The sequence below is a fragment of the Sesamum indicum genome, linkage group LG6, assembly GCF_026168435.1.
Source record: "Sesamum indicum cultivar Baizhima isolate 11 linkage group LG6, ASM2616843v1, whole genome shotgun sequence".
Classification (NCBI taxonomy): domain Eukaryota; kingdom Viridiplantae; phylum Streptophyta; class Magnoliopsida; order Lamiales; family Pedaliaceae; genus Sesamum; species Sesamum indicum.
Genome location: NC_142662.1, coordinates 23833145 through 23860905, shown reverse-complemented (window position 1 = coordinate 23860905; position 27761 = coordinate 23833145). Strand labels below are relative to the sequence as shown.

The 27761-nt window shown below is 32.7% G+C and overlaps 4 protein-coding genes across 4 annotated transcripts; all 4 read right to left on the bottom strand.

Moving 5' to 3' along the window:
• Positions 1–788: 788 nt before the first annotated feature.
• LOC105163689 (uncharacterized) lies at positions 789–4010 on the bottom strand. The gene is made up of 3 exons (XM_011082131.3): positions 3139–4010; positions 1439–1969; positions 789–949 (listed from the first exon to the last, which is right to left on the bottom strand). The coding sequence occupies exons 1-3, from the start codon at positions 3913–3915 to the stop codon at positions 854–856; spliced, it is 1404 nt and encodes a 467-aa protein (XP_011080433.2). The 5' UTR covers positions 3916–4010; the 3' UTR covers positions 789–853.
• Positions 4011–7140: 3130 nt separating this feature from the next.
• LOC105163690 (uncharacterized) lies at positions 7141–9745 on the bottom strand. Its single transcript, XM_011082132.3, has 3 exons — positions 8945–9745; positions 7717–8256; positions 7141–7466 (listed from the first exon to the last, which is right to left on the bottom strand). The coding sequence occupies exons 1-3, from the start codon at positions 9743–9745 to the stop codon at positions 7371–7373; spliced, it is 1437 nt and encodes a 478-aa protein (XP_011080434.2). The 3' UTR covers positions 7141–7370.
• A 4148-nt stretch (positions 9746–13893) lies between these two features.
• LOC105163636 (uncharacterized) lies at positions 13894–18032 on the bottom strand. The gene is made up of 3 exons (XM_011082060.3): positions 17120–18032; positions 14631–15173; positions 13894–14170 (listed from the first exon to the last, which is right to left on the bottom strand). The coding sequence occupies exons 1-3, from the start codon at positions 17903–17905 to the stop codon at positions 14075–14077; spliced, it is 1425 nt and encodes a 474-aa protein (XP_011080362.2). The 5' UTR covers positions 17906–18032; the 3' UTR covers positions 13894–14074.
• A 5553-nt stretch (positions 18033–23585) lies between these two features.
• On the bottom strand, positions 23586–26197 carry LOC105163691 (uncharacterized). The gene is made up of 2 exons (XM_011082133.2): positions 24694–26197; positions 23586–23792 (listed from the first exon to the last, which is right to left on the bottom strand). The coding sequence occupies exons 1-2, from the start codon at positions 26026–26028 to the stop codon at positions 23697–23699; spliced, it is 1431 nt and encodes a 476-aa protein (XP_011080435.2). The 5' UTR covers positions 26029–26197; the 3' UTR covers positions 23586–23696.
• Between the last annotated feature and the right edge of the window lie 1564 nt (positions 26198–27761).

Below are 27761 nucleotides of genomic sequence, written 5' to 3'. Positions count from 1 at the left end.
TTGTACGAATTGCTTGGAATTTTTAATTTTACTCGCATCACAAAAGAACATTAATCCTCAAGTTTGGTCTTCATCATTTACTTAATTGTTATCTTCTTTTATATATTTTTCATTTTATTTTTTGTTAAATTTGGGTATTGATGCAAGGAGTAAATGAAATGTATCCCCTGTGTTAATAGAAAAATGAAAAAAGTCCCTATAAAAAAAAATAAAATTACCTCCTTGTGATTTGAAAAATGATGGAGGGGGGGTAAATTACATCATTTTTAGTGTCATAGGGAGGTAAATTGCACTTTATTTTTTCACAGGAGTTTTTTTGTACCTTTTTATTAAGGGGTAAATTGTATTTAACCCATCGATGCAATTGCTTTCCAGCATCACTAGAAAAAATTACCATACCTACACTTTTAATGGTTAAAATTGTGGTAAAAATTATTATTAATTATGGGTAGATAGCATCGGACAAAAATTTAACTTATCCACCGTGAAATTTATTTTGGCTATTTTAACCATGATAACTGTTTAGCCAAACTAGCAAAAATCACGGACAACAAACGTTACATGATCGTGGCCAATAAGTATTTACTATGATTATTTATTTTTAATTATATCAATTAACCATGGTTAAATATTATAATTATATTAGTGATAGAAATTTCTGAAGTATTGCTACTTCAAGTGGCTACTCCTATAAAATCCAGTACTATTTATTTTAAGAACTAATAATTCAAAATTATATTATTGAGAAGAAGGTTTACAAAAACAACAAAATCAATGAATCCTCCCAAGATATAAAATTAATATACAAAAATTTGGGTATAATAGAATTTTAATTTTTATACTAGAAAAATGGTTAAGCAATAATCTCATTGATGGTGCATTCCCTAAATTTGAGCTCTGCCTTGCCGCCACCAACACCAACAATGTCGCAGCATTCGCATCGATCCATCTGATACAACAGAATACATAATTGAGACCATTTAGACATGCATGTATTCCCCTATCAAAAAAAATTGACAAAAATGCAATTTAGTTGTTTGTGATGTTGTAAATGTGAAATTTATCCCCTTATGAAAAAAATTAACAATTTACTATCCTGTGTTTTTTAAAATGCAACAATATTTATTCCTTGTATTTTTTAAATTAAGCATTTTGCCTCCCTAAACATGGGGTAAATTGTTTTATTTTAAAGATACAGAAGGTAAATTGCTATTTTTTTTTTAAAGAATAATTTGTTCATTTACAATATTACAGGGAAGTAAATTGAATTAAACCCAACTAAAATTGCATTTCCAGCTAAATTGGCCAAACAAGGATTAAAATTGCTAAAATTCTAAAATTACATAGTTAAATTGCAAAAATTAATTCACATATGACTAAAAATATCACTCCCTAAATTTTTATTTGCTTCAATTAAAATAGCAAGCATTATGCTTACCTCCTTCCGCTTGGTCGACGGTGAAAACACGTGAATCTCGGAGAGCAAATCCGCCGTATGGTTACCACACGGCGGCAGCCCGCGCGGCGCTGCCCGAGAATAGGTGGTGAGAATCCCCGTCGAGGACTTCTCCACTCTCTGGAAGAAGAAAACATGGGGAGCTTCGCAAGAATCATCGGAAGGCAACCTCGTATTGAACATGTAATGCGGGCGCGGCATTGGGGTGCTCGACCAGGTTTTGAAGGTTTCGATGGGCATCTGCAGATAACTCCTGGGCATGATCTTCTCGTATATGTGTACGGAGTAGCCCCAAGAAACGGAGAAGGACCAGCTGCTTTGCCTGTGATGGCAGATGGTTTGCTGCAACATGCGGGACTGGTCGGCGGCGGCCGCCCTCATGAGGTGGCGAGTAGACTCATAACGGTCCATGCTGGGAAATATCGGTTCCACCCCGTCGAAATGGTGGAGGGATATTAGTGGGAATTTCGGGTGGGATGATAAGAATCCTGAGATATCGCCGCGTAAATCAATCTGCAAAATGAATTTATATATATATATATATATATATATATTGATTATGGCTAAAATCATGATAAATGACTACGATTAGATAAAATCAATGTAAAAAACTAACTTTTTCACCATGAAAAAATTATTTGTCACGGCTAAGAGTTATGGTCAAAATATTTGTCATGACTTTCAGCCATGACAAATGTTTTAGCCACTCTTGCAAAAACCACACCCAACAGCCGTTATATAACCGTAATTAATAACTATTTCTTTCGATTATTTCTTATTAATCATAGCAATGAACCATACTTAATTTTGTAATTCTTTTAGTGTTCGCAAACAACAATAACTCTGGAGATTTAAGAACAAATATCATTTATGTTGTTAATAGTTTATATACAATGCTAAAAGATTGCGAGGTTTTCTTCAAATCATAGAAGAGCTGACACAATTATAAACAGGGAATTCTCAAAAAAGGGAGAAATGTAATTTTGAAAAGTTTCATAAAAAAAAGTATAATTTATATTTTTAAAGACAATCTAAATATTATTAATTAACCATAAATTATATAATCTATTTAAAGTATTATATATATCCTCAAATTGAGAAAAAAAATCCTTATAACGTATTTATCTCAAATTAATATATTATAGAAAAAAAACCAAAATTAAAAAATATCTTTATTAATAAAAACCACAAGAATTAATATTTATAAAAAATAAAAAGGGGATTGAAAGATCCCAGTGAAAATTAAATAATTAAGCATATTATATCATATTGGAGTTATTCGAAAAGTTTTCATTACTATCATGGGCAGAGGTTGAAAGTAGTGAAAGAATTTCTTAATATGTTTTGTCGAGGAATTAATTATTTGGTAGAGAACATGGCATGATTTTCCAGATCCGGCGCCGGGAAACCATCACTCCAACCCCATTTTCTGCTGCAGAGACGTAGATGCATTTTTCTTGCACGTCGCATTATTTTATACAATTGCTTATTTAATCCATTTCCTCATACAATGTGTTCTCGAAATTTTTAATCATGATAAATATTTTAGTTATATTAACAAAAACTACGATCAATAACCGTTTTATATTATAGTCATAGTCGATAATATTCTCTATAACTATTTATTTTTAAATATGACGAATAAAGTAAGGTTAAACGTTAAATTTGTTATGAAGAAGTACCTGGTGAATGCCCTTCTGAGGAGATAGATTGACTCCAATATCAGCAATGCAAACCATTGTTATCTGATCAGCAGATCTCCACTTAGCATATCTCCGGAGACAGCTTTCCATGTCTTTAGACAGGGCTTTGGCCAGAGGGTAACTCAGCATGAATCCAGCTCCTCCAAATCCCTGGTTGAATGAAAACCAGTAATTCGACATTATAAACTCCGACTGCCCGCCAAGATAGTAGTACTTTGTGTGATCATACTGTCCAAGAACATCTACTATGTTATCCACGAAAAACACAGAGTCGTCGTCTCCCATTACAACCCATCTAAGGTTCTCGTTGTCTGCCTCTCTGAACACCTCCATTATTCCATGGACCATACGGATCATTACAGGCGCTAGGGCGTCGGTCTCTCGCAAGAACTCCGTCAGGTCATGAGAAACTCTGTAAGGCGGGGAGGCATTGGACCAGGGCAGGAGGTCGCCTGTCGGGGCTTTGTCTAAATATAGAAACCCACGAGTGGCATTCGGTCTCCACCAGGATTCTATGTATGCTTTTCTATGATGCCACGCCTTTTCAGAGCCCAGAAGCCCGAACACAAGGTGGCTGAGATTGGTCGGAGGGTAGTTTGGTTGTGAAGAGTAATCATTAATCCTGGGTGAAAACGAAGAGCTTGTTTCCGATGTAAGCCCTTTTTTCAGAGGAAAAATCTGACTGGGAATGGAAATGAAGATCACTAATACCACCAGGCCTGAAAACAGGAGGTGTTTGAACACAGGTGAAGCCATTTCGTGATTGTTCTGACTAAGGTTGTAGAAGTCAAGATCAGAAGGTTATATATATACTAAGAATGTGATCAATTTCAAGACATTTCATGGGCATCATGTCCAACGTTGTCAGATGGATTCTAACACAGAGGAATGCTTTTACTATTGCATCAATGATTATTTAATTCACGAGGGTTGTAATGTTTGCATAAGATGTATGCATGGGCTAAAACTATGTCTTCTGGTCAGTGAGCCGAGTAAAAATAATGAAACTTTAACAGTGCAACAAAAAATTAATATATATAAGTAATGAAATATATATTAAGTGATGGTTATAAAAATTTGTTACTGAGATATAATTTAAATGGTAATATTTTTATCCGGTCACGATATATATTAATTTAATTTTAAAAATAATTAGTGATAAATATATAACAAATATAATATAGTAACAACTATATTTACTGGCATTACATTGTCACTTAATTTTTTTATTGGCTATATTATTCTTTTTTTTTAGTGGAAGATGAGAATTCACAACTTCAAAGGTCACTGATTTCGAAGGCACGTGTAATAATTAACTCAACTAAATAGATAGACCTTAAAATACTACTTACGTGCTGGCACGATTATTTGTGTAAATTAAAAAGCTGGTTAATTAAGCAATTATTAATTTTTAAAATATTGGGCTCTTGTAATATGGTGATCATGAGCAACATATTGAATTTTACAAATAATTCTTATTGAAATTAAATTTAATCTGATCAAATCAATTACAGAGTAAGTGTAATACATTTGTTATGTGATTGATTACTTTCTCTAAATTGTACCAATTACACGATATTTGTATTATATTTATCATATAATTAATTTTGATTTAAACAAACTCAATCTGAATAAAATTTCACAGCCTTTTTTTGTCAATATGGCGCAATACACGGATCCACAAGACCCTCACAGTATTATTAACATTAATTACACAAGCAATTCATTTGACTTGGTACTAAGATAACATAGGAACACACACATGTATACATGTGCCTGTTAGTTGTCCAAATTGCTAGGAATTTTTAATTGCACTTATGTTAATAAAGAATATTGATCAATAATTGCTTAATTATTTTATTTTTAATTGCTTAATTAGCAATAATTTTATTATCATCACTTATTTTTTGTCACGATCTTTTATATATATATATATATATTGTATTAGGACACATGTGTTGTTAACTCACTCTAATAGTTAAATACATTTAAGGCAGTAGTACTAGGCAGCATGATCAAATAACGAGGCTGTTCAAGCAATTAAACAATGAGCAATTTATCCCCTCGTGATATTGAAAATGAGCACATTACCCTTTTATGAAAAAAAAATTATAATTTATTCCCTATATTTTTTAAAATGAAGCAATTTATCTCCTTATATAGGGAGGTAAATTTCTTCATTTTAAAAATCATAGGGGGTAAATTATTGTATTTTAAGAAATAAAGGAAGATAAATAACTATTTATTTTTTCATAAGGGGGTAATTTGTTCATTTGCGATGTCACAGAGGGATTGCTTGCATTTTTTTCTTCAAAAATATGAACTTATAATAATATGATTATGATGATAATAAGCAACACGTGAATTTTACGGGTTTTCTTGTCAATATGGCGCATCACACGGGTCCACCAAACCTCCTAATATTACCAACAATATTAATAAAACAAACTATACGCAAAATTATATAACTTTTTGTAATTACATATCGTTAAAATTTTTAATCCTAAAATTTATTTCATTTTTTACACATCTAATTGTGTTTTTGACGAATTTGGTTTTGTTGGGTATAAACCTTTCATCGGAAGTTTGAGAATACCCAACTCAACTATTACAGATTTAGGGGGTTTTGAACCCTTAAATTATACAAGCCAAGATTTACAACAATAATGATAAATATACAGAAACATATAAACAACAGTAAAGGAGCGCAGTAATATATTGGCTCAGAGAGCCACAGATCTGAGGTAGTCACACACGACCACGAGAAAGGCCGGCAACCACAAAACCACCATGGTTGCTCCTTTTCTCACCAAGAGATACACCTTTTAGTTCACTCAGAACCGGTACACAAAGAGGATTCAATAACCACTAAGGTTTCACAAGATCACAAAGAATTTTAGAGAGTATTTTCGGATTTTTGAGATGAGAGGAGGAGATAATATTTATAGAGTCAAGTGAGGAAGAAGATGGCGGTTTTGAGTGTTCCCAATTCATTGGGAAGCCATTGTTGAAGATTAAGAGGATGAAGAACACTAGGAGTCGGCTGGGGGGGGGGGGGGAATGGCTGCGGTTGAGAGAAAAAGAAGAGGAGTGAAAATGATTTTAGGGGATGGGATTAAAGGGATTATTAACTAATTGGGTCGGGTACAAGAGTGGGCTGGGTCGGTTTATGGGCCTGAGTGAAATACTTGGGCCTTAGTGATAAAAGGGCCTTTCAATGGAGATTGGGTTTGGGGCCTTCCAAATAATTGGTAATGGGCCATATTCTTTCACAGGTTTTTGGACATCTCACATTTAGTCATCTTTTAACAAATTTATTCCCATAACATTTTTTTTATCCCGTAAAATTTAGTGTAATTATGTGTAGACTTTTCTGTAGTTTGTAAGTATCATGACATTTATTTTTATCCAACAAATAAATTCATCTGTTAGTAAAATTTATCAAATTTATTGACATTAGCTAAAAAATTGAATAAAAATTTGTATTCACCCCAATTGACTTGCGGACGTACTATAAGTCAAACAAATTTTTACGACCAAACTAGTCCTAGAAGGGTGAAAGTATATCTCCTCACATGCATTAGTGCGTGAAGATGTATAAGTGTATTTTATTTTGACTTGCAAAAAGTCGAAAATAAGTCAATAGGAGGTAAATATTAATTTTCATTCATTTATTTTTTCAGCTGATATCAGCAAATTTCATGAATTTTGAATGATAGATAAATCTATTTGTTTGACTTAAACAAATTTCAAGTGTATTATATGTAAATTTTCAAATCTACGAAATTTATGTATAATCACACCAAATTTAATATAGAGGAGGAGGATGTAATTATTGTTTTTCAATATTATGAATTCAAATATATATAATAATAGTAATAAGAGGAAGAAGAAATGTATTGATCAAAACCATGATCATAATGAGCTAATGCGAAAATCAATGAATTATATATCAACTTCATAAGTTGGATGGAGCAGAAGAACATATGAATTCTCTAATTATATATTTCAGGGAAATATTAATTTATTTAGACTAACTAATTCATAAATGACCCACTAATTGATAAATAGTGGAAAGCTAACATGAAATTAATGCAGTGAGATGAGAAGGTAACATCTCTAAGAGAACACCTCATAAATTACCCAGAAGCTTAATTTCTTCTAGAAGAATTTTTTTGTTTTGGGTCTCTTGGGAAACATAAAATTATCCGTTAAGCAATAATCTCATCCGCAGCGCACTCCCTTAATCTGACATCCGCTTGGCTTTCATTCACTCCAACTACATCGCAACATTCACTTCTATCCATCTGAAAACAAAAAACATATCAGCTCAAACCTGTTTTTACCAAATCATTACAAAGTAATTATTACAGAAAAATTATTTTCTTTGCTTGGATATTAATTAAAGTGAGTATGAATGAGAAATTTGTCTAAAAATGTAATACCAGGATTTGTTGAAATCTTTATTCTCAAGTTGAAGAACACGACTTTGAATTAATCAATAAATTTTATATATATATATATATATATATATATATATATTCTTGAAAAGCATACCTGAAAACGCTTTCTGGCAGGCGAATAGACCTGAATCCTGGAAACGGAATCAGCAGAATGGTTCCCAGTTGAGGAACAAGCAGGCAATCCCCGCGGCCAGGCCCGAGCAAAGCTGGTTAAAATCTCATTCTCCGCCGTCTTATTTATAGTCTCATAGAAGAAAATATGCGGCGCCTCGCAAGGATCGCTGGAGGGGCTCCGCGTGTTGAACATGTAATGCGGCGGCCGCGGGCTCCTTCCCCACGTTTTGAACGTCTCGATCGGGTACTGTAGATAGCTACGGGGCATAATTCTCTCGTATACGTGTGCAGAATAGCCCCAAGAAATGGAGAAGGACCAGTTGCTTTGCCTGTGGTAGCAGATGGTTTGCTGCAACATGCGGGACTGATCGACGGCCGCCGCCTTCATGAGGTGGCGCGTGGACTCAGCACGGTCCTTGGATGGAAATATTGGCGCCACCATGTCGAAATGGTGAAGGGACAATAAGGGGAATTTTGGGTGTGATGATAAGAATCCCGAGATATCGCCACGCAAATCAATCTGCAATATTGTCAAATACCAATCACATAAGAGTAGGTAGTAATTAAAAAATGCAATTTTAGTTCTGTAACTTATGGAACGGTATTTTTAATTTAGTTGTGTAATTTTAAAATTTTGATAATTTTATCTTTTTGTTTGACCAGAAAATTGCATATGAATCGATATTATCCAATTAAATTATAATTTTAGTTCTATAATTCAATGGATTTCGGCCAATTTAGTCATGTAATTTAGGAGAGTTGACATTTTTTATCTTGCACAAATTGTTTTATTGGACTAAAATTACAATTTAATTGAGTCATGTGCAAGTCACAAGCACAATTAACTTACTGGAGTAAAAAAGAACTAAGATTAAAATTTGTACAGGATAAAAAATAACACCCCCTATAAATTATAAGTCTGAAATTGCAATTTTTTGATAATTAGTATTTACTTAGAAGATAAACGTTAAAATACTTCCAGTTGGTTCGAAATAATCTTACAAAAAGTTCTTATTTAAATTAAGTTCAGCGAACTAAATCAATCACAAAACAAGTGTATCATGTGATTGGTTATTTTTTTTTTTTTTTTTCACTATACATCAATCACAATATAAATATATCATATTTATTTTATAATTGGTTCAGACCGGACAAAATTTGGTTCGTATAAAAATTTAGCGTTGACTATCTAAATAAGTGTCACTTACCTGGTGAATTCCTTTGAGGGCAGTTAAGCTGACTCCAATATCAGCAATACACGCCATAGTGGTAAGATCAGCAGCATTCAGGTGCCTATATCTTCTCAAACAATTCTCCATGTCTGCAGCCAGGGTTTTCGCCAAAGGGTAACTCAAAATGAATCCAGCCCCGCCGAATCCCTGGCTGAACGAGAACCAATAATTCGACAAAATAAACTCCGAATGCCCCCCAAAATAATAGTACTTAGTATGATCGTATTGCGCAAGAACATCAACTATATTATCCAGGAACAGTATCGAATCGTCGTCCCCCATCACCAGCCATCTCATGTTTTCATGATCCTCCCTGTACACCTCCATTATTGCATGTATTATCCGTTGAGGCGTAACGTCGGTCTTGTTAAGGAACTTGGTCAGGTCATCGGATATTCTGTAAGAAGGAGAAGCCGGAGACCAAGGGAGAAGCCCTGGAGTTGGGGGGTTGTCCAGAAACAGTAGCCCCCGTGTGACGTTCGGCCGCCACCATGATTCGATATAGGCTTTTCTATGGTGCCAGGCCTTTTCTGAGCCGACGAGGCCGAATACCAGGTGACTTAGATTGGTCGGAGAACCAACTGTTTCTGTTTCATCAGTTGTGTCTGATGCTAACAGAGGTGCCCGTTTCAGGAAAGGAGAGAAGAAGTCTGAAGCTGGACAATTAGGGTACTGGTTGGAAAGGTAAATGAAGGCAAAATAAAAGACAAGACAGATTATCAGAAGGGTTCTGCATAGGCTGCCGAAAACGGTGTCCATTTTTGGAGATGAAACCATTTTCTTGGGAAGAATTAAACAAAATTAGAAGATGGGATGTAGAAATTAGGTTAAATATAAAGAGATTTTAGGGCATATTTCGTAGAATGGAGTTTGCTTAACAGAGATTACTGTCATCATGTGAGCTAATACCATGATTATTGCAGTAACGCACATGAATGAGAGTCAGCTCCTTTGAGTTATTAGGAAGCTTGTAAATAATGAATCCATACCTTCTTTTCTTTTTGATGAATAATTATGAAAAGATTGAGTACGGAGTATGTGCCTACCATGTATATATATAAATATGGACGTGCAACCAACATTGGAATTTCAAGAATATCGAGAAAAAAATTGTAATTTTATTCATGTAAGTATGGGCGTTGGAGCCTTGGAGGAAGGGGTGATTTATATTCTGTACGAATTCATGATATTGATGATTTTTATCTTGTAACTTTAAACTTTTTACAAATTGAGGAAAAAAGATTTGTTAAAATAACAAGAAAAGTGCATGTGTCATGCACATAATCAATTTAATCGGGTGAACTTTTCCAACTATTTTAGCAAATTTGATCATTTTTGTCCTCAGTATGCAAAACTTTTAAAATTATAGGATAAATTAAATTGCCAAAATGGATAGGACTGAAATTGTTATCCTCATACTTACAGAAATAAAATTATAATTTTTTCTAATATGTATATGCCTACAAATACACAAACGTGATTAAAAGGCATACATATGAAGCTGGTTTTATTACCAGTAGAATTATATATACAAATAATGATTTATACTTGTATCTAGCTAGAATTATCATTAATACCTCGTTCGTGTTCGTTCATAAGTCAATTCTTTTACAATGCAGTAGTAAGCATTAATTTAATAATTTTCCAAGAAGTTCTTATATATTAAATACTAGAAAAAATTCTGATATTTTATAACATTAAAGGGTTTAATTAAAGAATGAAATAAATAAATCTTTCAAAATCATCGGAGAATTTGTCTTTTCATAATATAGTTCATAAAAATTAAATAATGTTAGCAAAGTAAGGGTAGCTAGCCCCTATTCACATCACATGGTTCTTTTATATATATATATATATCTTCATGATACTCTTCCTAATTAAGTACGTAAACCAGTTAGTACAGTTCCCAAAGTCACGATCAGAGACAACGTTTGTACGCCATTTCTATAAAACAAAGTCAACTCTAGATTTAGGACATTGTAGAACATCAACTCTTTCAGAATCGTTGCTTAACTTTGCAATTTCATTAGTACCTGGTGAAATGAGGATCCACCTTCTTCTTGCAAAGTATTCTATTTTCTTTATACATGTTATGTGTGTGTGTGCGGGTAAAAATTATTATTACTTATGTATATATTTAAAATAATATTTTGTACAATAATAGCGTATATTTTTAGTTTTGTATGTGAGGGAGGATCGCATTTTAATGACACCTATTTATGGGAGTGGTGATTAATGATAATATTTATTTAATATTTGAAGGACTCGGGCCATAGAGTGATGAAATTTGGCCGAAGTTAGCTGGCGTTGTCAATTTTAGGATTTTTGAATTTGGGATTCAACTGACTCAGCAAAATTAAACATTTCCCCTGCCACCTAGGATGCTGATACGAAAAAAAAAAAAATATTGCAATTTTAGTTGTGTACGTTTTGGGGATGACGATTGTGATCCTATAACCAACCCTTATTAGTCTTAAAATTATTATTATTTATTTTTGGTAATTTCAATCGTTCCAGCAAAAATTGACTTGAATTCCGTCAAAGCAGTTAGAAATCTTATTGATTTGACAAGAAAATTTGGATAGCACGTGCAGGAGAAGTCTTAGGTTAATTTATGATCTTTTTTTTAAGCAAAAAAAATCGTCTAATTAAAACTCGTTTTAAGATGATAGTTCCTAAATTGAGGAGCTTAAAAATTAATATTTCCGTCCAAACACTTTGAGCCCAAAATTACTCAAGATTTTCTATCAAAATTGAATATACATTGATGAAGAGTAAAAAGCTATATCTTCGCATGAAACCTCGAGTTAATATTTTCCCCTCGGGAACTATATTTGGTAAGATTTTCACATTCTTGAAATGCTTGTGTGTGTGTTGTTGGGAATAAAGGAAAAGTAAATATTATTTTGTTGGTTTGTATATCTTAATTTCATTTAAAAATTATTTTCTATCGCAACAATGACAAAATGTGATTTCAGAATGTGAAATTCTATTGCCTAATTAAACCCACCCTCTCTTCTTCAACTTGTGCTTTCGTTTGCAATTGTTTAGTTTCTATGGGGCCGGAAATTGCTAAAAACAGTTGTCACGGTTAGCAGGATTACATTTCTGACCAGTTTCCTCGGCATTGGATAATGTTACATCTCCCCGTTTGTAGTGTTCCAACATCTCAAAAGCCCTCAACCGAATAGAGAGCAAATCTTGGTGTCTGCCTTCCATCACCCGCTCACATCAAGAGCTGCTCTTCTTGCACGATCGTCAGTACCCATTCCTCTGCACTCCCTTGCCACTGCTGCACAATTTTCCATGGAACTTGCGAAACACCCCACAAAAGTCTGGCCACAGAGCATTCTATAGGGCAACGTTTCCACTTCAGAACCACATATTATACACAAATAGTGTCAATGCCCTGCTTCCTCCTTGACAAGTTGCCCAACAGTCGGCAAAATCACGACCAACAACTGTTGCATGATTATAATCAATATTTATTTGTTACGATTATTTGCTATTAACTATGATAAATATCATGATTAAATATTATATTTGTTATAGGATACGCACAAACATCAGCTGCTTTGTTAGTATATGATGGCATGGAAAAGTATGTCAACTTGATTGAGCGAATTTCAACCATTATATTCATAGTTAATAGGCAATAACTTCAACAATCTAAAGCAACCAATTGAAAAAGTTCAATTCAAAAATCTCAAAATTCTAAAAGTTTAGGACTTGACCAATATTAAATGACCTAATCAATAAACCACCTTACTATATTATTATATGGTAGAATAGATAATATTGTAAATAATACTCTAATTAAGTAATTAATACTCTTAGGCTCCGTTTATTTCAAAATATCATAATAAATAAATAATAAAATTATTTTTTACTAAATGAATGATAAAAAAAGTCCTGTATAATTAGTTAGGTGTTTACTTATATGTATTACTGAAACTGGATAAATTCTATCAAGTGCTTATTTTGATGTATCCACATGCTTTTAGTAGAAAAATTATCTTTGAGCCCTTGCTATAAATTTTAACAGACATTGATATTATTATTATTATTATAATTCAATCAAATTAATTTCAAGGGTTACAATGATCATTCACTTCTTGTTGCAACCTTTGGACTATTTTACACCACTTTTTCAAGCGGTATTAATTATTTAAATGTAATATAATTAGTACAATGCCTTAATTTTATACCGAGCCCCATACATCAAAATAAACCTCATATTAAGTTATACTAATTATTTTATATAAATTTATACATCAAAATAAACAGGCCTTACTATATGAAAACTATAGAGGAAGCGGTGGTAGCGGTATACTTAGATTCGGGTAAGTACAACATAATTCAAGCTAATTAATGGAATGGACTTTTTATTTCAAATTATTTAAATTTATTTGATATATATATATCACGTATATATAAATTATATATTAGGAAAAATTGCAACTTTAGTCCTATAATTAAAGGGATGTGGCATGCATTTTTAGTCCTGTACGAATTGATTTTCGTTATTTAGTCCGTAACTTTATAATTTTGGCAATTTTGATTTTTTTTGGACCAATTTGGCCAAAAATTACAATTGCTTGCAATTTTAATCCTGCAAATTAAATAAATTCATGTTGGACCAAAAATTGATAAAAATGCCAATGCCCCCCAAATTACAAAACTAAAATGCAATTTAATTCAGACATGTGCAAATCACATCTAATATTCCTGCCAAATTGGATGAAAAAGAAAGAAAATTGCTAAAATTTTAAAATTATAGGACTAAATTACGAAAATCAATTCGTGCCCTCATAAATTATAGGACTAAAATTGCATTTTTTTCTATATATTATTTATTTTATTAGGTATTTATTTCATACATTAAACATTTCTATATTAAATAAAGCATAGAACATGCAATAAAATTTGAAATAAAGCTTCGTAAAAGTAATTAAATACTAAATAGGATTGGATTTCAAGCTAAATTAATTCTTCCCAATTTTGACACAAAATTATGAGGCATCATGTATGCCCTGGTGATCGAAACAACACTGTCTTAGTTAACCAGTGTCTACCTAACTTTAAATCCCCCGAAAAATGTGCAGATCAAGCAATTATCTCATCTATCTTGCACTCCCTAAATTTGATCTGCGCCTTCACATCATCTGTCCGAACAATGTCACAGCATTCACATCTATCAGTCTGTAACAAGAAAATATGAAGGAATTAAATCAAACAAATTACCGAGAAAAAGTTAAAATCATATCGGTGAAATTCATGCTAAACTCGATGTTTCATATAATTATTTAGTGTATGAATGATTGATGCATGCTTCGATTTCTTAAAAAATCAATATGCGATAATCATTTACATAGCTGTAGTGTAAGTGAAAACTACAATAAATTTAACACTCAATTATGAATAATTATTGAAAATAAATAGTCGTAGTAAATAATTATTAACCATCAATAGTTGTTGGTCTTAATTTTTAAAAGAATGGCTAAAATATTTAACATGGTTAAAACTCATAACAAAAATATTTGTTATGACTCATGATCTAAGTTTTTTGAATTGATTTTTGTTTAATTATAATTAATAATTATTATTTACTATAATTTCCGACAAAAATCTAACTAAGAACGTGATGTAATCATTATTGTACCTGGAGACGCTTCTTGGCCGGTGAAAAGACCTGGATTGTGGAGATAGAGTCGGCGGAATGGTTGCCGCTGAAAGAACACGCCGGCAGGCCCCGCGGCCGGGCCCGTAAATAGCTGGTAACGATTTCATCGCCTGAAACACTCTTGTAAACGGATTCAAGGAAGAAAACATGAGGGGCTTCGCACGGGTTGTTAGACGGCGGCCGAGTATTGAACATGTAAAACGGCGGCTTGGGGCCCTTGGCCCACGGCCTGAATGTTTCAATGGGCATTTGCAGGTAGCTTCTGGGCATAATCCTCTCGTATATTTGCGCAGAATAGCCCCAGGAAATGGAGAAGGACCAGTTGATTTGCCTCTGATAACAGATGGTTTGCTGCAACAGGCGGGACTGGTCGGCGTCCGCAGCCTTCATGAGGTGGCGCGTGGATTGGAAACGGTCCTTGTTGGGGAATATGGGGTCCATTGCGTCGAAGTGGTGGAAGGTCATGAGGGGAACTTTTGGGTGGGCTGACAGGTAGCCTGAGAAGTCGCCATGCAAGTCCACCTGCAATAGTTTCAGAAGGTGAATATATATATATATTTTTAATAAAAAATACATCAATATTTTTGAATCAATTAAAACAATCTTATAACATTCAATATAAATTAATATTTTTAAATTAACTAACAATTAAAAAAAAAAAAACAACATACCAATAATTTGAAAGCAAACAAATAAACATTAAATACCTATATTTATATAATTCGAAATCACGATCTTTTAATTAGTTTCCTCACCGAGATGAAAGCATTTTGATTCTTAATCAAAGATTTAAAAAAAGAATTTTTTAAATTATTAATGTTAAATATATTTAGAATTTTTTATAATTATATTAAAAGAATCAGATAATTGTTTTAAAATTTGAAATTTTCATTAATTATAGTATAAAATTATTCAAATATAGTAAGGTTACATATTGAAAGGATTTATATTCGAGTGAAATTTTCTAAATAAAAATCTCAAATAATTTTATATCAAAAGAATATTAAATTCATCATAATTTCACAAAGGCGGATCTAAAGTTTCTGAAATCGTAAAAAAATTAAAAAGAGAATATTATGTTCTTAACAGAAAAATTAGACAGAAAGAAATAAATTTCAATTTCAATTGGGGTATGCATAAAAAAATATTCAGGCTACTGATGAATCGCCAACTGTTTGATAAAATAATTAAATAGTTGAATAAAGTGCTGTTTGGGTACAGAAAATTAGATCACAGAATGTTGAATATTACGGCTGAACGTACGCGGGTTAGCACGCAACCTGATGCTGTTTGCCCCAGGGATTTCTTTATAACTTCATCTTATCTTCATACCAATATTTTAGAGGCTAAGTTGACCAATGAATTAATTATTAATCTTACACAATAAAAAAATGTAAGGACGTGCAAAGAAGTCCAATTTTTTTTTTTTATTTTTAATTTGAAGTAATCAATTACTATTAATTAAAATTTAAATAATTAACACCTATTATACAGTAGAATAACATCTCACACATATAACATGATTCGAACTCATAACCTTTATGATTATGGGACCTCAACTTTGCCAATTGAATTACTCATTAACAAAAAAAAAAAAAAATCCCAATTAAACTCATTGCAGATGTAAATATATATGAATTAGATATGTATAGCTATGAAATAATAATAGGAGCATCACAAATTGAGCGAGAAAAGACATTTTTTCTCATGAAAAAAGCTGGATTTTTGGACGTGTTAGACAAATTACGCCTAATTGACGTCACTCTTTTATTTCTCAATGTTTAGAAATTAAATGAAATATTTTTAGATAATATAACTTGAGCATTGTGTTCTGCAAAGAAGGATATATTTCATTGGATTTCACGGAATTTGGATATTCAAGTCACCTTTAATTTAGTAATCTGGAATAAAGAGGTGGTAAACAAAATGTTAAAGTTTTAGGAAATTTGATTGACAATGTTCTTCTAAATATATTGTCTTAAAAAATGTCAACAAAATGATCCAAATCTTAATGAAATGTTCTAAATCCAAATCAAAATTCGAAATCCCACCTTCAGTCTAATTTCAACATATTTCGTCAATGCCATGAATTCCACCATAAAATCTTATTACGAATCTGATTATATATTTCCAATATATTATATATGAATCATATCATTGTTTGCACTCCATGAGTTTAAGATCTGAACATCTCAAAAGATACTGTTTTCTGAAAATTTTTTGCCTGAACTAGGTTTGATTGAACACTTTTTTTGGACTGTACACCAATCACAAAGCAAATGTGTTAGAATTTTCCCTATTTGCTTGGCAAATTAACGAAATTTTTTTACCCAAATTGATATGGTCGAACTAATTCAATCACAAAATAAATATAGTATATTTATCGTATGATTGGTGTATCCTAATGATGAAAGAAAAACGAAGTACTAGAATTATATGGATAAAAATTAGTGTTGCGAGGGACGTACTTGATGAATTCCTTTCTGGGGAGTGAGGTTGACTCCAATATCAGCAATGCAAGTCATCGTAATCAGATCAGCAGAACTACTCTGCGCGTACCTCACCAGACAACCGTCCATGTCTTTTACCAGGGCCTTCGCCAGCGGGTAGCTCAACACGATCCCGCCCCCGCCAAACGCCTGGTCGAACGAGAACCAGTAATTCGATATAACGCTCTCCGAATGCCAACCGAGATAATAGTACTTGGTATGATCATACTCTGCGAGAACATCAACTATGTTATCCACGAAAAAAATTGAATCATCGTCTCCCATGACGATCCACCTCATATCGTCGTGTTCCTCCCTGAACAGCTCCAGGATCCCATGCACCATCCGGGGCATGAGCTCGAACCGGGGCTTGACGTTGCGGAAGATTTCAGAAAGGTTATCGACTATTCTGTAAGGAGGAGCAGTTTGCGGCCACGGCAGGAGATCCGGAGTCGGGGGCCTGTCGAGGTAGACGTAGCCCCGGGTCCTGTTCGGCCGCCACCAGGCTTCCAGGTATCCCCTCCTGTGAGGCCATGTTTTTACTGACCCCAGGAGCCCGAAAGCTATGTGGCTGAGATTGGTTCGAGAAAAATCGCTGTCGGGTTGCGACGGTGACGAAGATGAAACCCATTTGATCAAAAAGAGTTGAGGATTCCCGATGTTGGAAAAGGGAATGAGGATCAGGTAGAGAACCAGGCCGACAGCGAGCAGGGTTTTCCAGAAGCTGATTCCAGCGAAGAAATCTTTGGAAAATACAGAAGCCATTAAAAGAGGTGATGAAAAATTCAGGCTTGACACAGAGACTATTATATTGAGAAGGATTATTCAAATTATGGAGAGTTACGGGTCAAAAACACTAATGATAGGGGTAATATTTTTAAAATTTATTACCACAGATTGTTGTCAACTAAAAGGGGATTGCTTGTACATGTGAACAACACATGTTGTTTCATCCCATGGGAACTACGTTCATGTAGTAAGCGCTAGCTTACTGTATTTTTAAAGACCTTTTTCGAGAAACAAATCAAAAAATGAAATCTATGGACCTGTCACGATTTGCTTATTTGCGGAGGGAGGATGACGGGGATTTCGTACATGGTGCCTGCAGATTCACACCGACAGGAAGGCAACAGCCTGAAGATTAAATGAATATTGGAATTTGATGTATGACGAGATACTAAAAGAAATATGACTACTTTTCAATATAGTTAAAAGTGAAAAATAGTACCAAATTCTAATTAACTACAATGCGCAACAATGTCATTATTTTCGCAAGTGAGATGAAAATATTTTCCACAATTACACCGTAGCGAATTTTGATTCATCATAGTAAAAGACTTTCACATTGATTTTATCTGTCTGTGGTAAATGGTACTGATTTACTACGATTTTTAAGATGTGGTGATTTATAATAGCGAATATTTTCTTTTAGTGGGATTATCAAGAAACACACACAACACACACTAGTGAGCTTCACCATCAAATTACAAGATTAGCTAGTAGTTTTACTTCATACTGAAATTATTGGTTCACTAATTTTTCTTTTTATCTCCTATTCATTCTTGACTTTTCAAATTTTGGTACATTATGGACTGGATGTTGATTTTAGCCCAATTTTGACTTGAGTTGCAACTAATTAATGGTCAAGATGATTATTAGCTAAATTAAAACGCGGATCAGGCATAACTCAATTGATAAAATTTCAAGTTTCATGACTTTAAGATCATAAGTTTGAACCCCACCAACGTCTGGAGTGTTATTCTATTTTAATAGTAGGTTTTGTTTTATTTTAATTATAGTTGTTGATTAGATATAATTATCTAATATTAATGATTGTAATCAAGTATTCAATAAATAATATAATTCATATGATGACAGTTAGGATATCATCAATCATTAATAACAACTAATATATATACTCTAATGACGACTGTCTTAGTTCTATACTATATAGTAAGGAACAATTACAAGCATCCGCAAAGCAACATGTAAAGAATCTACATATATAAACAAGTACTCCAATAGCGAGACGTTCTAAGTCGGTGGATTATTACAGCCATTATTTTTGGATAAACTACATAATAATTATATATTATAAAGAGTTCTCAATTTAAATCAATCGATACATATATTATTAATTATATTATACGAATCTCAATTATTATATATAATGTATATACACTAAATAATAATTTATAATCATTAATAACTATTATTAAATTATTAATTAATGGGAGTCAAAGTTATGACTTTACAATCATATATAGACCATGTATTTGACCAGTTACATTATGGAAAATTCTCGTCCAGACCTGGTTCGTTCGAACCACACTTACTTTGTGATTGGTCATTTTTTCTAACTGTACACTAATTACATAGCAAGTATATTGCACTTGCCATTTGATTGGTTCAAGTTTGAACTTGATTAGCTATGCCTAAGAATTTAGTCAACTATGTGAACCAACTCTTTTTATCTTTTTCACACTAATAAAATTCGTTCGATTTTTAGTTCAAAAGAGAAATAAAAGTCGAATGATCTAAAACTATGATATATATATAAAAATAGTGTATGGAGCTAATCGCTTTATATTTATAGTATGATGATAAGAGAGGTGGAAATATTCAAATTGATCATCAATATACGTACTTTTTATTTTTATTTTTATTTATTAAAGGTCAACTATACCCAAATTATCAGCATGCATTTAGATCTGACCCTAGTTAAAGAAATCTTAATAATTATACTTGATGTGATTGGTTCAATTACGAGGACCTATATATAATCTAACAATAAAAGTCAGAGATGTGTGATTAATACCAGTACTTGTTCCTAACAATCTGAGTCGTGCATTCAAAAATTGTTGTCGGAATTCATCCAAACGATTCCTAACACTGAACTGTGAGTGTAGGTAAGAAATAAGCTTAAATCGATCTGTCCAAGGCACATACTTTGCCACGGACTTGGGCTGCAAATATTATTACAAATCAGATAAATTTTGCAACGGAATTATTTATATATTTTGTTAAGAAAATATTATCACAAAAGTCATTACAAAAAATTTCACTGCCAAGTTCATTAAAAGTCAAAATTTTGGCGACGTAACTTATAAGATAAATTACAACTACCTTCCTTAAGGTTTAGCATAGTTACGAATATCCCTTTATTATTTAATACCCCACTCAAAAGGAAAAAATAGTTATGTAGTCCATAGATAGTGAATTGAACATTATTATTTTACCCTTACTGATTTTTTTTTAAAAATAAAAAAATATTTTAAAAAAATATAAAAAAAAAATAATCTAGAGAGATATTAGTTATCAAATTATAATTTATAATTCAAAAGGGCATTTTGGTCAACTCACCATAAAATTGAATGAAAACCTAAAGGAATAAGTTAGTTGTTAGACGGACGTTAAAATCAAGGTTTATGTGTAATTTTTCAAACAATAAGGGGGTATTCGTAATTATGTTAAACCTCAGGGTAGGTGATTGCAATTTACCCTAATTTATAATGAACATTATCCGTCGCAAAATTTACCACGAACAGAAAAATCGATGCAACTATAGCATTATTATCTATAGCAACGAATAATTTTCCATTACAAATTTTCGTGGCGAAACAATTTTACAAGGATTTTTACACTAAATGCACAAATTTTTAATTAAGAGAAAAAGTTGAAAGTCCGTATTGTATGTAGTGGAAAAGAAGCAGCTTTGCGTACAACACAAAGGGATAAGCTTCCGTTGATTATCAAATATTAACAGCTTTGCGTAGTCAGAAATCTACAGCATTTCCGTCAATAAAACCCGCTTTCTACATTCTTCGCCGCCCTTTTAGTAATCAGGGACAGGGCGAGGGAGGCCGGAAGGGCCTTTTCATCCACCTATATATATTATGCACCTAATAGCCGACTTACAACATTAAATATTTTTTAAAATATTATACGTGTATTTATATAAATTATTATTATCTTTTAAAAAATTATACATACACTGATCATAAATGTCAATATTGTTTACGCAAATCACCCTTATGTTTTAAAAAATTAAGCGTACACGCTGAAATGTCAACAAAATCACGCAAAATACCCTTATCTTTTAACTGTCAGGAATAATTTCTATAATTAATCAAAATACCATGAATAATTTATGTAAATAGACTATAGATTGGGGGTGTAAATGTAACTTTCATATTTTTATGGTCCAAATCTGTAGTTATTATAATTTTCAGAAATTGACTGTTGTACCCCTGTAATGAAGGCTGAATGTCCCTTATCAGCTATACAGTCTATTGTCTGTATATTATATGTAGTAAGAGTCGGACCTAGAGAGCCCTTTGCTTCTTTGGATTTAGTTGATATTGTATCCTATAAATTGTATAGCTCGGAGATATTAATGAGTTTTCATTTTAGCTTATACCTAATTTTGAATAATATATTTTTGTCTAGCTCAATTGGCAAAGTTAAAACTTCATGATTCGAATTCTATTAACATGTGAGATGTTATTTTATTTTAATAGTATGTGTTGTCTAACTTCAGTAGTAGGTGTTTATTGATATAATTTTCTGATATTAATTATTAGTATATGATTGTTAATTACAGTTGTCAATTGTTGTTAGATATGAATAATTAATATTGATAATTGTAATATATAATGGTTTACTGGTGTCATTTTAAAAAATAATACCTAATGTTGGGAGCACACATGGCTCACAGTACTGGTGATCGAAGTCGAAGCCGCTCAAACTTTTTGTAATAAAAACGAAGGAATGAATCAAGCCAATATTATTTAGCTCAGTCACTTGAACCAAGTATGGTGGTATCTAATGAGATCTTAGCCTAATAGTTAAGACCCATGAACTCTTTATGAACGATCAATGGCGAAGCCAGTAATTTAACTTACCACTATTAAAGTTTAATTAATTAATTTGGTAAATAAAAAATATTAAATTCATAAAATTTTGAATTACTATAATAATCTTTGCAAGTTAAATACATACAATGATATAAGTACAGTTACTTCTTATAACTATTACTCCGACGAGGAATGGGTTGAAATTTATGAATAATAAACTTATTTGTCTCTTAATAATAAATTTATTCATTCTTTAAAAATTAAAACTTTCATTTATATAATCATAAATTTAAAAAATTTATCATGATCAATTTTTATATCTAAGCTTATTTATTTGTCATGAGATATTTAGATAAAAAGTTACAAAGTAAAATAATAAATGAAAATTTTAAAAATTAAAAATAGTTCGATCAGTTCAAACATTCTCCGGGTTCTCTCTACAAAAATAAAAAAAAAATCATCTAAAAAAACTAAAATTAATCTTATCTAATAAACAAAATTGAATTACAAAACTATCATAAGATAAATTGATCCAAAATTAAAATACATAAATTGAAAATCAATAACAAAAAGCATAAAAGCAAGAGAAATTTTGAAAAGAAAAATTATAATTTGGTGTTTAGTAATTAACAAGATCGAGCAAATTTTCTTCTTGGCTAAGTGAGAACCAGATAGTTCTAACTAGTGAAAAGACTAAAAATGAGTATCCTCAAAGAAATTATTTTTTCAATAATTAATGTGAATTTTTATTTTTATTTTTTTTAATGGGCAAAAGAAATCTAGACATAGGGTTTGATAGACTAATAGCCTATGCCGAGGCCAAACCCTATCGGCCGCTAGGGCTCGACATGGCCTACCTCCACTCCTGTGAACGAGTATAAGATTATGGATTCAAATTCTATTAGATATGTGGTCATTTATCTTATTTTATAATTTTATTGTTTATTAATTATTATTGAAGCATATATTGATATGTAATGTGATTTACTAGCATAGCTATTGCTTCTATTAAAAAAGAAATCAAGAATACAAAATCTATGTATGTATACCAAATGCATGATGAGGTACATTTGAATTTTTTACCCTTTATTATAACTAAATAAAATAAATTAAAACATATTAATGTATGAATAACAGATAATTGCGTGTGCACGACTGAGTGCGGAAGAAGGAGGCGAGGAGAAAGAAGGCGGTGGGCCAATGGAAGAAGGCATGGGACGGTGGGGGAGAGGCGGCAGAGGACAAAGTAAGGGAGACGAGAGGCAGTGTGAGAATTCAAGGAACGAGGAAGAAAACAGGGTGGGAGAGGAAGAAGGAATGGCGAAAGTGAAGGAAGAAGATAGGGGGCAAGGGGTTCAAGAGGTGGGTTGAGTTATTCAAGTTGAAAAGTAATCGATACTTGGTTTAGTCTCCAAGTTCGGCCTCTCATTTGTCAAAGTGAAAACCTGCTAACTTGTATAATTAATCTTATTCAAGTTAATCAATATTGAAGTAAACGGGACCAATAGAATAACATTCATTCACCAATTAAATTAATTGATTTTAATTTTCTTTAAAAAAGAAAAAAAATGTGAAACATTTGTGTGGTTGCCATCTCATATACAAAAGGCATAGACAAAACTAACGTGGAGGATCAAAATGATAATCCCCCAAAATGTACCAACCCTAAATACACTTAAGTATTCTTTATTCAATTTTACTTAAGCGATAATTTCATCTGTCATGCACTCTCTAAATTTGATTTCTGCCTTAATACTGTCTACCCCAACAATTTCGCAGCATTCGCATCTATCCACCTGAAACAAAAATATTAAATAAAAGAAGTTAAAAAATAAATACTGTACATTAAAAAAATATATCATTTAATCATGGCTAATGGATAAAAATAAATAATCATTAACCACAATCATACAACGATTGTTGACTGTAGTTTTTGCGCATATACCTAAAACATTTGATTAAACAGGGGTTATTTATAATGAATTTTCTTAAAATTAGTATAATTAATTACTTTATGCATTTAATATAATTAACTTATTGTATCCTTTTTTATTACCAAAATATCATTTCTAAATTTATAATCAACATTTATGTATCACCTTATTCTATTTGACTAGATGGAAATATTTAAAATGATATTAGTTAATATTTTTTTAGTAGAATTAATCACTCCTCTAATATTCTAGCTCAAATATTTTGTATTCTAAACCATATGAACATACTACGTGTATATATCTACTTATAAATTTTTTTAACTTACACATGCTATTTTTCAAATAATTTTGAAAATTTGTCAATATCGTTTGAAAATTGCAAAATTAAAAAAGATGAAGGATCATTTCATAATCTCAACAAATTACAGGACTAAAATGCCAAAAGATTAGATTATAGGATAAAAATGCAATTATGTCATTTATTTAATATGAAAATTAAAAAATGAGATATATATACTTTTCTCAAATTTCAAAATCAGAGTGTTATATAATCAATAATTAGACTAACTGTCAGGAGATATTGCGAAAATACCAATTAATTGGCAAGTGCAATGTATTTATAGTGTGATTGGTGTATAGTTTAAAAAAAATAACTAAATATTTGATTGTGATTGATTTGATTCGACCAAATCGGATTTGGACAAGAGTTTTCCATTAAGTTTTCCATTATGTGTTAACAGTAACAATACTTGAGTGAACTAACCTGAGTTCGCTTGTTGGCTGGTGAAAAGACTTGAATTCTTTGGATATAATCTGCAGAATGATTGCCACTTGATGAACATGCTGGAAGATCACGAGGCCATGCTCGAGAATAACTGGTAAGAATTTCATCGCTCTCTGTTTTTTTCTCCACGGATTCAAAGAAGAAAGCATGAGGAGCTTCACAGGGATCCCTGGAGGGCTTTCGCGTGTTAAACAAATAATTGGGAGGCCTCGGAGTTCTTACCCATGGCTTAAAAGTTTCCACAGGCATCTGCAGATAACTCCGTGGCATAATTCTCTCGAATATTTGCGCAGAATAGCCCCAAGAAATGGAAAAAGACCAGTTGCTTTGCCTGTGATGGCAGATGGTTTGCTGCAACATCCGGGACTGATCAGCGGCCGCCGCCTTCATGAGGAGTCGCGTCGATTCAAAACGGTCCGTGCCGGGAAATATTGGCTCCACCATGTCGAAATGGTGAAGGGACAATAACGGGGACAGTGGATGAGATAATAACAAACCCGAAATGTCACCACGGAAATCAATCTGGTGATTTCCCTTTTGGGGCGACAGGTTTGCTCCAATATCAGCAATACAGGCCCTGGTGGTATTATCAGCAGAATTCAAGAACACGTATCTCCTGAGACAATTTTCCATGTCTCTAGCCAGCGCTTTCGCCAGAGGATAGCTCAGGATGATTCCACCTCCACCGAAAGCCTGGTTGAATGAGAAAAGGTAATTCGACAAAATAAACTCAGAATTCCCACCAAGGTAGTAGTACTTTGTATGATCGTATGTCGCAAGAACGTCGACCATGTTATCCACAAAAAAGATTGAATCATCGTCCCCCATTACCAGCCATCGGAAGTTCTCATAGTCCACCTCCCTCAAAACCTCCATTATACCATGCACCATTCTTTGTGCCCGGATTTCAGATTTGTTGAGAAGTTCTTTCAGGTCATCAGATACTCTATACGGTGGAGAAGTTTCAGGCCAGGGGAGGAGCCCTGGAGACGGGCCTTTGTCCAGAAATAGGTATCCTCGGGTACCGTTGGGTCGCCACCATGATTCTATGTATGCTTTTCTGTGATGCCATGCTTGTTCTGAACCGACGAGCCCGAACACAAGGTGGCTGAGATTAGTACGAGAATCTGCCGTAGCTGTTGCTTGTGGAGGATCCCTGATCTTATTATTCGTCGAAAATGTGTCTAAAAACGGTGTAGTTTTCAGTAGAGGGTAGAAGAAATTTGTGCAGGAAATGCTGATCAAATAAAAGGCCAGGGCACACACAGTGAAGGTAAATGTGGGGAGAAATCTTGGTTTCATTTGAAAGAGCATGGCTGCAACTCCAAATAAAAATAATTTTTTGAGATTTTTCTGAGACAAGATAAGTTCTAGACATGCATGATCATTGGGAACTACTGATCAACTATATATATAAATAAATATGTGTGTATATATCATAATTCGAAGAGTATGATCGATCTATAATCCATGTGAGCTATATCTTGACGCACGCTCAGGGAATTAGAATCATGTATTTTCCCATGAAGGGTGTTTGTTGACTTGTCCTCTTTTATTTTGAAGTTTAAGTTATTTTAGGGGAGATATGCTAAATCAATTTAATGACTTTAAAAATTTCTATTTGTCGCAGGAAAACACGTGCTATATATCAGCCACTAAAATAATTATCCTAAAATTTCTTGATTAATTTGAAAATAATCGATTAATTTAAATATTTTCAAGTAAATAAAATTGATAGTCGCAATAGCCTGTGTCATATGGATTATGAACTGATAATAGTTATGATATCTCTATGAAAAATTGCTTATACTCGAATTTCAGAATGTATTTGGTAGATTTGGAGACAATTAATTCTTGCATCCAGACGCGACAATAGTTGCTTACCATAATTTGAGGAAGGCGAACAAAATTAAAGATCGATTATATATATCATTACTTTTTGTATAAAATTACAAATTTCTTTTTCTTCTCCATATGTCTTGGGAGAGAAATGAAAAATCACAAATTCATAGTGAAGATTAGAGAATAAATTTTGTTATAGGATTTTTGCCTTTAATGTTAAGGACAAAAAGTAGAAAAGAAATTAAAGAATATCCAACTTGATACAAATATACGTACTTATAACTGTAGAAACCATCGTTTACTTTCAACTAATAAAATAGAAAATAATACCTAAAAATTAACAACATTGCTTTGCTGCCACTTCAAAAATTAAAAAAAAAAAAGAAAAAAGAAACCCCGATGCTTCAGTGATGGAAAAATGAGATTTTGCTTTTGCCTTCGCCAATACGTATGATATGAGAGTAGCTTTTTTCCTGGATTAATTGTCAAATAACACAACATGGAAGATGATCCATGGATGCTCACTTTTGCGACCTCTCAAGCCAAATAGCTGCAGAATAAGCACATAAAAAAATTAGTCAATCATCCGTAATTCCTTACTCGTTGAAGACTTTTAGATTAATTGGATGATACACATGATAGTATACCTTTATTGACTTCCGATGCATGAATTATCAGTTAGTCTAACCCAACCCCCCATGTTAAGTTTCTTTTCTTACTTGTAGTAACTTTTAAGTATTTGACATTGTGATGATGGAGCATCTTCTGCAGAACAACCATTCTCATGCATGTATAGGATTGTTGTTGATTTTTATCGCATCCCCTTTGTTCAAGGTCTTAAATGGTCTAACGGTAGTCAGATGGCGTTTGATGAACTGGAAAAGTATATCAAGTCCTCTATCTCTACTTGACAGTATCAGAGAATGTCCTTGGTTCAGTTTTGGTGCGACAAGAAGATAAGGAGCATCGCCCGATGTACTAAGTTAGCAAAGTGTTGGGTAGCGAAACCGAGACACCCCAAATTGAAATACTACAGCTATAAATCCTTGGTGGCGGTGAGGGAACTGAGGCCTTACTTCTAATCGCACCGGGTGGTGGTATTGTCAAATCACCGCTTAGAACAATTTTTATCTAGTCTAGAACTCTCAGGAATGATGTTGAAATGAGAGGTGGAGTTACATGAATTCGGCATTAATTACCGCATG

Bases quoted from the DNA above. Each gene is read 5' to 3' on its own strand.
- LOC105163689 (XM_011082131.3), bottom strand. From the start codon at position 3,915: ATGGCTTCACCTGTGTTCAAACACCTCCTGTTTTCAGGCCTGGTGGTA. The intron at 1,970-3,138 runs GTACTTCTTCAT...TTCATTTTGCAG, and splicing joins CTCAGAAGGGCATTCACCAG to ATTGATTTACGCGGCGATAT. The intron at 950-1,438 runs GTAAGCATAATG...CTGTTGTATCAG, and splicing joins CGTCGACCAAGCGGAAGGAG to ATGGATCGATGCGAATGCTG.
- LOC105163690 (XM_011082132.3), bottom strand. From the start codon at position 9,745: ATGGTTTCATCTCCAAAAATGGACACCGTTTTCGGCAGCCTATGCAGA. The intron at 8,257-8,944 runs GTAAGTGACACT...ACAATATTGCAG, and splicing joins CCCTCAAAGGAATTCACCAG to ATTGATTTGCGTGGCGATAT. The intron at 7,467-7,716 runs GTATGCTTTTCA...TTTTGTTTTCAG, and splicing joins CTGCCAGAAAGCGTTTTCAG to ATGGATAGAAGTGAATGTTG.
- LOC105163636 (XM_011082060.3), bottom strand. From the start codon at position 17,905: ATGGCTTCTGTATTTTCCAAAGATTTCTTCGCTGGAATCAGCTTCTGG. The intron at 15,174-17,119 runs GTACGTCCCTCG...AAACTATTGCAG, and splicing joins CCCAGAAAGGAATTCATCAA to GTGGACTTGCATGGCGACTT. The intron at 14,171-14,630 runs GTACAATAATGA...TTCTTGTTACAG, and splicing joins CGGCCAAGAAGCGTCTCCAG to ACTGATAGATGTGAATGCTG.
- LOC105163691 (XM_011082133.2), bottom strand. From the start codon at position 26,028: ATGCTCTTTCAAATGAAACCAAGATTTCTCCCCACATTTACCTTCACT. The intron at 23,793-24,693 runs GTTAGTTCACTC...TTTTTGTTTCAG, and splicing joins CAGCCAACAAGCGAACTCAG to GTGGATAGATGCGAATGCTG.